The sequence below is a fragment of the Nerophis ophidion genome, linkage group LG05 (assembly GCF_033978795.1).
Source record: "Nerophis ophidion isolate RoL-2023_Sa linkage group LG05, RoL_Noph_v1.0, whole genome shotgun sequence".
Lineage (NCBI taxonomy): Eukaryota > Metazoa > Chordata > Actinopteri > Syngnathiformes > Syngnathidae > Nerophis > Nerophis ophidion.
Window position 1 is genome coordinate 2,424,387 of NC_084615.1, and position 11,790 is coordinate 2,436,176.

General features: G+C 38.2%; 1 protein-coding gene across 1 annotated transcript in view; it reads right to left on the reverse strand.

The window, feature by feature from the left end:
- The window catches only part of LOC133552490 (BTB/POZ domain-containing protein KCTD16-like), an 84,799-nt gene that overhangs the window by 71,825 nt on the left and 1,184 nt on the right, over positions 1–11,790 (reverse strand). Inside the window, exon 1 of the mRNA XM_061899699.1 lies at positions 11,781–11,790. This exon is cut by the window's right edge and continues 1,184 nt beyond it. Within this exon, the coding sequence (XP_061755683.1) occupies positions 11,781–11,790 (10 nt within the window). The remainder of the gene's footprint in view (positions 1–11,780) is intronic.

An 11,790-nucleotide genomic window follows, 5' to 3' on the forward strand; every position in this document is an offset into this window, starting at 1 on the left:
AAGGCATGGGTAACTTACACATCTGTGAAGGCACCATTAATGCTGAATAGTCCATACAGGTTTTAGAGCAACATATGTTGTCATCCAAGCAACATTATCATGGATGCCCCTGCTTATTTCAGCAAGACAATGCCAAGCCACGTGTTACAACAGCGTGGTTTCTTAGTAAAAGAGTGTGGGTACTTTCCTGGCCCGCCTGCAGTCCAGACATGTCTCCCATGGAAAATGTGTGGTGCATTATGAAGCGTAAAATAGGACAGCGGAGACCCCGGACTGTTGAAGGACTGAAGCTCTACATAAAACAAGAATTGGAAAGAATTCCACTTTCAAAGCTTCAACAATTAGTTTCCTCAGTTCCAAAATATTTATTGAGTGTTGTTAAAAGAAAAGGTGATGTAACACAGTGGTGAACATGCCCTTTCCCAACTACGTTGTCACGTGTTGCAGCCATGAAATTCTAAGTTAATTACTATTTGCAAAAAAAAAAATGTTTATGAGTTTAAACATCAAATATGTTGTCTTTGTAGCATATTCAACTGAATATGGCTTGAAAAGGATTTGCAAATCATTGTATTCTGTTTATATTTACATCTAACACAATTTCCCAACTTATATGGAAACAGGGTTTGTATGTTTTTTATTTGAGGACAAACATGACACAAACCTTCCCACTTGTTAAAAAGCCCAGTGTTTAATATGTTTTTGTGTATGTCAGAGTATTTGGTGAACATCGTTTTGTCCTACTAATTTTGGCGGTTCTTGAACTCAGCATAATGTGAACTGTGACGCAACAGTTTGTTTACATGTAAAATATATTCCACTCCTTCTTTGTCTCATTTTGTCCACCAAAGGTTTCATGCTGAGTGTGAATGCTCAAAGGGGAGCTTTGTTGATGTTATTGACTTGTGTGGAGTGCTAAGCAGCCATATTTGCTCACTGCATGACTGCAAGCTAATCAATACTAACATGCTATCTAGGCTAGCTGTATCTACATATTGCATCATTATGTCTCATTTGTAGATATACTTAAGCTCATTTAATATCATTTACTTGTATCCTCTGAATATAATTTAGTTTTGCATGTCTCATGACACATTTCAGATTTTTCTGATCTTTGTAACTGAGCTGCTGTGTGGAGCAATTTGCCTTGCGGATCAATACAGTTTGTCTAAGTTTAAGATAGTTGTGTGGGTGCCATGTTGTTCCAGACCACAGCAAATATTACATAGCTTGCCAAAGATTGTAATAAATCTAATAAAAGAAGACAGTCTGCCGTTTTATTTAACTTGGACACACACATCTATACCTTTGGCCATTAAAAGACAGTCATTTCTAGACATTATCTCACCTTCTGAGTAGCCTCTGATTTACTAATGAGTGACGGTGTGGCGCAGTGGGAGAGTGGCCGTGCGCAACCCGAGGGTCCCTGGTTCAATCCCCACCTAGTACCAACCTCGTCACGTCTGTTGTGTCCTTGAGCAAGACACTTCACCCTTGCTCCTGATGGGTGCTGGTGAGCGCCTTGCATGGCAGCTCCCTCCATCAGTGTGTGAATGTGTGTGTGAATGTGGAAGTAGTGTCAAAGCACTTTGAGTACCTTGAAGGTAGAAAAGTGCTATACAAGTACAACCCATTTATCATTTATCATTTATAATGGGTTCTAGTGTTGGAAATATGTGTCGAATAAATATTACATTTCAACATTTCTGTCAACGAAGATTTGCTTCAGCCTGCGACACATAGTCATTTTGATAGTAGGCTATTATATCTAAAATACATATTTACATCATTTGTTGTCTTCATTATAAGACTTATGTACAGCTTTTCATTTTTTGACGCTATATGTGTGTATATATATATATATATATATATATATATATATATATATATATATATATATATATATATATTAGGGGTGGGCAAATTAATGCGTTAATTATGAGTTAACTCATCAATCTATTAACGCCGACAATTATTTTATCGCACATTTGCGTATGTTGTTTACATGCTTTTATTTTGTTAACGCCTTTTCTTAACAAGATGGCATCTCCCGGATGTACTTCGGCGTGGAGGGGCTCTTGGTAAAGATGGAACATTTGGCAAAAATAGCGGACAATTCTGCAAATGTCCTGGCTGGCTTACAGCGTGGTCACTCCGGGATCACTTACGACCGCCAGACAATTCTGGATGTGGATAGATCGGGCCGTTTTGGACTGAATGAGGCGTGCTTGCTAGAGCGGCTAGCTAGCATGGGAATACTTTGCCGGCTACATCCAGCGGCCTGTGAAGCAGCGGAGTATATGTGTTGTCTGTCTATTTATGAATAATGCAGACCAGGAGTGTTGGCTGACTTCTTAACGTTTACTTTCAGAGCGTGCATATCACAACATACAAGATGTCGTCATGGCGACACAACCTATACATGCTCCTCACTCCTGTTGCATGCTGGGTAGGGTAGTTATTTTATTCCCTGGCTCATAACATCACAATATAGTACCATGTATATGATGCCTTCAGTTTATCAAAGCACCAGGCAAACAATCGGAAAATTCCCATCATATCAATTCCTAGATATGGTCATAATTATTTTAAGTGCACTACGCAGAATAAACACAACATTATTAATATTGCTACTACGGATCATTTGATCCAAAATTCCCTAAAACAGCCCACTACCTATAATATAGGTTTTTTAAACATAAGACCCTGATAAAAAAAATGTTTCTGCTGTTACCTCAGAAATTGCCTGTTCAGATGTTATGATTGTGGCTCAGAGATTTGTATGTAGATTATATTTATTTTCCATAACAAACAGGATAACTTAAATACCCTGGCAGTGGCAATAAGCTTAAATGTTTGTATTTACATTTTTGGAGTTGATTTTCATCAAATATGCTATTTAACTGCTACTGTTTGACAAGGACTGATTTAAATTGTGTTTGCACAACAAATGTTTTGGCGCTTTTGTTCATGTGGGAGAATATTCCAATAAAGGTGCACTACACACTACTTTTGAATTCATTATTGGGCTTTGTGTATACAATGCAGTTAATCGCCATTAATCAGAGAAATAGTGCGATTAACTTCGATTAAAATTTTTAATCGTTGCCCAGCCCTAATATATATATATATATATATATATATATATATATATATACATATATATATATATATATATATATATATATATTATTTTGGGGGGGGTTTTGGCACTTTTTGATTAAAATGTATTTTTTCTTAAAAAACTAAACTATTTTGGGAGTAATCTCTTTGTTTCCGTGTTAAAGTCAAACCCAAACTAGGGTTTTGCACGCGTTTTAAAACGCTGATTTTAACCCAAATTCATGCAATAATAGTTTTCCAGTGCATGTAAACATAGCAGGTGTGTGTGCATGGGGCGGAGACGTTGGGTTTAGGTTGGGATTGGGCATTACATAAGAATTTTATTTTAAAGAGTAAATAAATTGTTCAATAATTTTTCAAAAAGTGTCACCTTTTGATTTGTCTTTTACCTGATATTCATTAATTTATTTAAGTAATTTGTATTCTAGTGTTTATCCTATTAGTTATGCAAGATTGTATTTAGTTATCTTTATTTATTTACTGTATATTCGTCTTAGTTTTATCATTAAAAAATCTATTAATCTTCATATGTTTTACTTGTATTTCATTCTTTATTTCTACTCATGGTTCTTACTATTTTACAAGTTGTATTATTTTAATTTTCCAACGTTCCTCAGATTAAAGTTAAAGTACCAATGATTGTCTCACACACACTAGGTGTGGCGAAATGTGTCCTCTGCATTTGACCCATCACCCTTGATCACCCCTTTGGAGGTGAGGGGAGCAGTGAGCAGCAGCATTGGCCGCGCCCGGGACTCATTTTTGATGATTTAACCCCCAATTCCAACCCTAGATGCTGAGTGCCATGAGCCACCTGCCTGAGGGGTTATCGGCAGTGCTTGTCAGGGGTACTTTTGCTGTCAGCGTCCTGGTGGGCGTGGTCTGATGACCTCCTGGTGCAGATGGCTCCTGTGATAGTGTTTACTCACATGTTTCCTCTGTACTCAGCCATGCAATCATTTGTCAGCATAGTTGCATATGTGTGCAGGTTGTTTGTGTTTGGTGTCTGTGCCCGTCATTGATGCCCATCTACATTTCTGTCAGTTGGTGCTCTGTGTGTGTATTAAAAAAAAAAATGGACCTTCGGCGAAGTTAATATTCCATATGATTTGTGGCTTTATTATTTTGTTAAACCAACCGAACTCGCCACAAAATTACCTACAACAAGATTGATTTCAACAAATTTTAATGAGCCACAAGGGATCGGTGCCTATGGTGCCCGTGCGTATGCGAATATGGGGCATATGTCATATGGGTCATCCGGGTATTCTTTTTCATTTGTAAAGCATTTTGCCTTGCATTTCTTTTATGTATGAAAAGTGCTTTATAAATAAAGTTTGATTAAGTGATTGATAATGAAATAATTATCTTCCTGACACATAACAAGTGATTATTCAGCCGAACACTAACACTGAACGCCGCTGTGGACAATGAAAAGGCTTGTATATTACTGAATATTACAAACCCTGTTTCCATAAGAGTTGGGAAATGGTGTTAGATGTAAATATAAACAGAATACAATGATTTGCAAATCCTTTTCAAGCCATATTCAGTTGAATATGCTACAAAGACAACATATTTCATGTTCAAACCGATAAATATATATTTTTTGGCAAATCATTAACTTAAGAATTTGATGCCAGCAACATGTGACAAAAAAGTTGGGAAAGGTGGCAATAAATACTGATAAAGTTGAGGAATGCTCATCAAACACTTATTTGGAACATCCCACAGGTGTGCAGGCTAATTGGGAACAGGTGGGTGCCATGATTGGCTATAAAAACAACTTCCCAAAAAATGCTCAGTCTTTCACAAGAAAGGATGGGGCGAGGTACACCCCTTTGTCCACAACTGTGTGAGCAAATAGTCAAACAGTTTAAGAACAACCTTTCTCAAAGTGACATTGCAAGAAATTTAGGGATTTCAACATCTACGCTCCATAATATCATCAAAAGGTTCAGAGAATCTGGAGAAATCACTCCACGTAAGCGGCATGGCCGGAAACCAACATTGAATGACCGTGACCTTCCATCCCTTCAGCTGGCACTTTATCAAAAACCGACATCAATCTCTAAAGGATATCACCACATGGGCTCAGGAACACTTTAGAAAACCACTGTCACTAAATACAGTTGGTCGCTACATCTGTAAGTGCAAGGTAAAACTCTACAATGCAAAGCGAAAGCCATTTATCAACAACATCCAGAAACGCCGCCGCCGGCTTCTCTGGGCCTGAGATCATCTAAGATGGACTGATGCAAAGTGGAAAAGTGTTCCGTGGTCTGACGAGTCCACATTTCAAATTGTTTTTGGAAATATTTGACATTGTGTCATCCGGACCAAAGGGGAAGCGAACAATCCAGACTGTTATCGACGCAAAATGTAAAAGCCAGCATGTGTGATGGTATGGGGGTGTATTAGTGCCCAAGGCATGGGTAACTTACACATCTGTGAAGGCACCATTAATGCTGAAAGGTACATACAGCTTTGGAACAACATATGCTGCCATCTAAGCGCCGTCTTTTTCATGGACGCCCCTGCTTATTTCAGCAAGACAATGCCAAACCACATTCAGCACGTGTTACAACAGCGTGGCTTCATAAAAAAAAGAGTGCACATACTTTCCTGGCCCGCCTGCAGTCCAGACCTGTCTCCCATGGAAAATGTGTGGTGCATTATGAAGCGTAAAATAGGACAGCGGAGACCCCGGACTGTTGAACGACTGAAGCTCTACATAAAACAAGAATGGGAAAGAATTCCACCTTTTAAAGCTTTAACAATTAGTTTCCTCAGTTCCCAAACGTTTATTGAGTGTTGTTAAAGGGGAACATTATCACATTTTCAGAAGGGTTAGAACCAATAAAAATCAGTTCCCAGTGGCTTATTTTATTTTTCTAAGTTTTTTTCAAAATTTTACCAATCATGGAATTGCCCGAAAAAAGGCTATAAAGTGCCTGATTTTCGCTCTCTGCGAAGACACTATCCGTTTCCCTGTGACGTCACACAGTGCTGCCAAAACAAACAACATGGCGGATCGCACAGCAAGATATAGCGACATTAGCTCGGATTCAGACTCGGATTTCAGCGGCTTAAGCGATTCAACAGATTATGCTTGTATTGAAACAGATGGTTGGAGTATGGAGGCAGATAGCGAACATGAAATTGAAGAAGAAACTGAAACTATTGAGCGAATAGCTATTGACGCTATTCATAGCCATAGCATGGTCGAATAGCTGCGTTAGCATCGGCGGTAAAATGTGCGGACCAAACGATCAGGACTTTCGCATCTTGTGACACTGGAGCAACTTAAATCCGTCGATTGCTAAGTGTTTGTTTGGCATTAAATGTGAGTGCAGGGAAAGGCTGGATGCAAATATAACTACAAATGTACATACAGCTAGCCTAAATAGCATGTTAGCATCGATTAGCTGGCAGTGACGCCGGGACCAAATATGTCTGATTAGCACATAAGTCAACAACATCAACAAAACTCACCTTTGTGATTTGGTTGACTTAATGGTTGCAAATGCATCTGCAGGTTATCCATACATCTCTGTGCCATGTCTGTCTTAGCATCGCCGGTCAAATGTGCAGACCAAACGATCGGGACTTTCGCATCTTGTGACACGGGAGCAACTTAAATCAGTCGATTGGTAAGTGTTTGCTTGGCATTAAATGTGGGTGTACACTAAATTTGTGGCATTCCGTTGTGTCCTTGAGCAAGACACTTCACCCTTGCTCCTGATGGGCGCTGGTTAGCGCCTTGCATGGCAGCTCCCTCCATCAGTGTGTGAATGTGTGTGTGAATGTGGAAGTAGGGTCAGAGCGCTTTGAGTACCTTTAAGGTAGAAAAGCGCTATACAAGTACAACCCACTTATTTATTTTATTTATTATTATTAAATTTGTATGTACAAATGTACATACAGCTAGCCTAAATAGCATGTTAGCATCGATTAGCACGGCATGCTAATCGATGCAAACTCCACGTAAGACAACTTGAATCCGTCCCTGATGGTGTTGTTACACCTCCGACAACACACCCACGAGGCATGATGTCTCTAAGGTACGGAAAACAGTTGAAAAAACGGAAAATAACAGAGCTGATTTGACTTGTGTGTGTAATGTGTTTGAGAAAATGGTGGATTGACTACCTATGTGACGTCATCGCTCCGAGTGCAAATAATAGAAAGGCATTTAATTCGCCAACATTCACCCATTTAGAGTTCGGAAATCGGTTAAAAAAATATATGATCTTTTTTTCTGCAACATCAAGGTATATATTGACGCTTACATAGGTCTGCTGATAATGTTCCCCTTTAAAAGAAAAGGTGATGTAACACAGTGGTGAACATGCCCTTTCCCAACTACTTCGGCACATGTTGCAGCCATGAAATTCTAAGTTAATTATTAATTGCAAAAAAAAGAAAAAAATGTACGAGTTTGAACATCAAATATGTTGTCTTTGTAGCATATTCAACTGAATATGGCTTGAAAAGGATTTGCAAATGTTCTGTTTATATTTACATCTAACACAATTTCCCAACTCATATGGAAACAGGGTTTGTAGAAAGAAAGAATACATTTAGTAAGAAAAGTTACAGTACTTTATTGATACATATTATTTCCAGGCTTTCGAGGGCCAAATAAAATGAAGTGGAGGGCCACATCTGGCCCCCAAGGCCTTGAGTTGGACACCCGTGCTGTAACATAACAAGGGGGTGATGGACCAATATTCTAATTAATAACAAAGCCAAAACAACAACAAGCCAAACTGTCCTCATTCTCGGCTGCCCTACCGACACACACACACACACACACACACACACACACACACACACACACACACACACACACACACACACACACGGTCACTAGCCATGTGGTGTACTCAGTTTGAAATCACAAAACGCCTGAACTTTAGTAGCCACGTAGATCCAATGATTAAAAATAAATCCACTTGACTTTGTTGGTTCATTTTCTTGTTGTTCAGCGTAACAAAAGGGGAGAGTAAGTGTCGACAAAGCTGTGGATACTTTGTGAATGTTTCAAACCACACAAAGTGTGTCCGTTCAATTCAAACAACTGTATTAATCCCTCTAGGGGCATTTCATTTTGAGAATCAGGTTGTCGAGGTTCGCAAAGCCTACATATGGCACTGTCACGGCAAATGTCTTCCCCCCCACCCCCATTTACTTCCGGGGTCATGACTAATACAGACGTTTTGTTAACGCTATATTATAAAAATACAGACGTTTTGTTAACGCTATATTATAAAAATACAGACGTTTTGTTAACGCTATATTATAAAAATACAGACGTTTTGTTAACGCTATATTATAAAAATACAGACGTTTTGTTAACGCTATATTATAAAAAATACAGACGTTTTGTTAACGCTATATTATAAAAATACAGACGTTTTGTTAACGCTATATTATAAAAATACAGACGTTTTGTTAACGCTATATTATAAAAAATACAGACGTTTTGTTAACGCTATATTATAAAGATACAGACGTTTTGTTAACGCTATATTATAAAAATACAGACGTTTTGTTAACACTATATTATAAAAATACAGACGTTTTGTTAACGCTATATTATAAAAATACAGACGTTTTGTTAACGCTATATTATAAAAATACAGACGTTTTGTTAACGCTATATTATAAAAATACAGACGTTTTTTTAACGCTATATTATAAAGATACAGACGTTTTGTTAACGCTATATTATAAAAATACAGACGTTTTGTTAACGCTATATTATGAAAATACAGACGTTTTTTTAACGCTATATTATAAAGATACAGACGTTTTGTTAACGCTATATTATAAAAATACAGACGTTTTGTTAACGCTATATTATAAAAATACAGACGTTTTGTTAACGCTATATTATAAAAAATACAGACGTTTTGTTAACGCTATATTATAAAGATACAGACGTTTTGTTAACGCTATATTATAAAAAATACAGACGTTTTGTTAACGCTATATTATAAAGATACAGACGTTTTGTTAACGCTATATTATAAAAATACAGACGTTTTGTTAACGCTATATTATAAAAAATACAGACGTTTTGTTAACGCTATATTATAAAAATACAGACGTTTTGTTAACGTTATATTATAAAAATACAGACGTTTTGTTAACGCTATATTATAAAAATACAGACGTTTTGTTAACGCTATATTATAAAAAATACAGACGTTTTGTTAACGCTATATTATAAAAATACAGACGTTTTGTTAACGCTATATTATAAAAATACAGACGTTTTGTTAACGCTATATTATAAAAAATACAGACGTTTTGTTAACGCTATATTATAAAGATACAGACGTTTTGTTAACGCTATATTATAAAAATACAGACGTTTTGTTAACGCTATATTATAAAAATACAGACGTTTTTTTAACGCTATATTATAAAGATACAGACGTTTTGTTAACGCTATATTATAAAAATACAGACGTTTTGTTAACGCTATATTATAAAAATACAGACGTTTTGTTAACGCTATATTATAAAATAAATTAAAAAACAATTTACAAACACAAGCTATGGGATGACGCATTTACTTCCGGGGTCACGTTTCCTCTTATGTCATCCCATAGCTTGTGTTTGTAAATAGTTTTTTAATGTTTTTTCAAATATAGCATTAACAAAACGTCTGTATTTTTATAATCTAATATAGCGTTAACAAAACGTCTGTATTAACCATGACCCCGGAAGTAAATAGGGGGGTTTAGGGAGAAGAAATTTGGCGTGACAGGCCACAATAAATAAACAGTCAAAGAATACATAAACAGTACAACAATACATCCATCCATCCATCCATTTTCTACCGCTTATTCCCTTTTGGGGTCGCGGGGGGCGCTGGCGCCTATCTCAGCTACAATCGGGCGGAAGGCGGGGTACACCCTGGACAAGTCGCCACCTCATCGCAGGGCCAACACAGATAGACAGACAACATTCACACACTAGGGACCATTTAGTGTTGCCAATCAACCTATCCCCAGGTGCATGTCTTTGGAGGTGGGAGGAAGCCGGAGTACCCGGAGGGAACCCACGCAGTCACGGGGAGAACATGCAAACTCCACACAGAAAGATCCCGACCCTGGATTTGAACCCAGGACTGCAGGAACTTCGTATTGTGAGGCAGACGCACTAACCCCTCTGCCACCGTGAAGCCCTACAACAATACAACGCTCTGAAAAATCTGAAAGTTTAAGAGTCTGAACATCAAATATCTTTGTGGTGCTGTCATGGTTCACGCCTTAGACCATGTCATATTCTGCTTTTGTTTCTGTTTTGTTATCATCCTGTGTTGTGTTCGACGTCTTTGGTTCCCGGTTTGGTTTCTGTTGTCATGGTTACTCATTTAGTGTCACCTGTTTCTTGTTTGTCGTCACGCACCTGATTTGATGAATTATCTCCTCATTAAAGACCGCCCTTGTTTATCATTGGTTCTCGGACTATAGTTTGCTACACACAGCAAGTGACATCGCGCTTCCCGCATTGTGCTAACTAACTATCCTTTTTCACCCTATTAGCTTCCATGCTATTTTCTTTGTTTACTTGTCCCTAGTTTACATGCTAGCATTTTCAGTTCATTCTAGCTTCCACGCTAGTTCTGTTTCTTTTGTCTTTAGTGCCAGTATTTCTGTTATTACTTTGTTTTTGTAATTAGGAATAAATCATCATTCCTACCTCAATGCTGTGTTCCATCTCTGCTGTACCACGAGAATGCAAACACACGCCACGATGCCACCCAGACGCCACACGTGCATTCAACTGAATATGGCTTGAAAAGGATTTGCAAATCATTGTATTCTGTTTATATTTACATCTAACACAATTTCCCGACTCATATGGAAACGCGGTTTGTATTTTCAGTGGCAGAGCAGGAAGAGGCTAGGACAGGGCTAGGGAACCTATGGCTCTAGAGCCAGATGTGGCTCTTTTGATGACTGCATCTGGCTCTCGGATAAATCTGAGCTGACATTGCTTAACACGATAAGTAATGAATAATTCCACTTGTAATCACATTGTTAATTATGTTCAAAATATAAAATATTGTCATGCATTTTTATCTTCAAGAAGTTGGTAAGAAGTCATTTATTTATTATTGGTTAGTGTGGGGCTTGCCCTCCAGGGGGGTTCTTCAGACCCCTGACATGAGAGCCTGTTTCAGGGTTACAGTATTGTTTTATTTTTCAATAAGTCTCTCAGTTGCTTCCCAGCAATTGTCTTTTTCTAGCCCCAAGCCCGTCTCTCCTCCTGGCGGCTGCTTATGACATAGCGACAGGTGATCAGATAAAAAGGCCCAGGTGGGCCTTCTACGCACCTGTCGCTGATTTCGAGGCCAGTACTGGCAACAGCCCGCTTCGCTGCAGGCCCGCAGGCCACGCCCCCTCCACAGTTAGCTTCAGAATAACAATGTTATTATAAAGAATATAATTTTCTTAAAAATGCAGGCGATTTGTTGTATTCGGTGTTCCACAAAATATGATATGGCTCTTACGGAAATACATTTTCAAATAGTTGGCTTCTTGGCTCTCTCAGCCAAAAAGGTTCCCGACCCCTGGGCTAGGAACACATTGGCGGTGAAAAGTCCCCGTCATTCTGCATGTGTGTGCTGGACTCACGGTAGAAGAT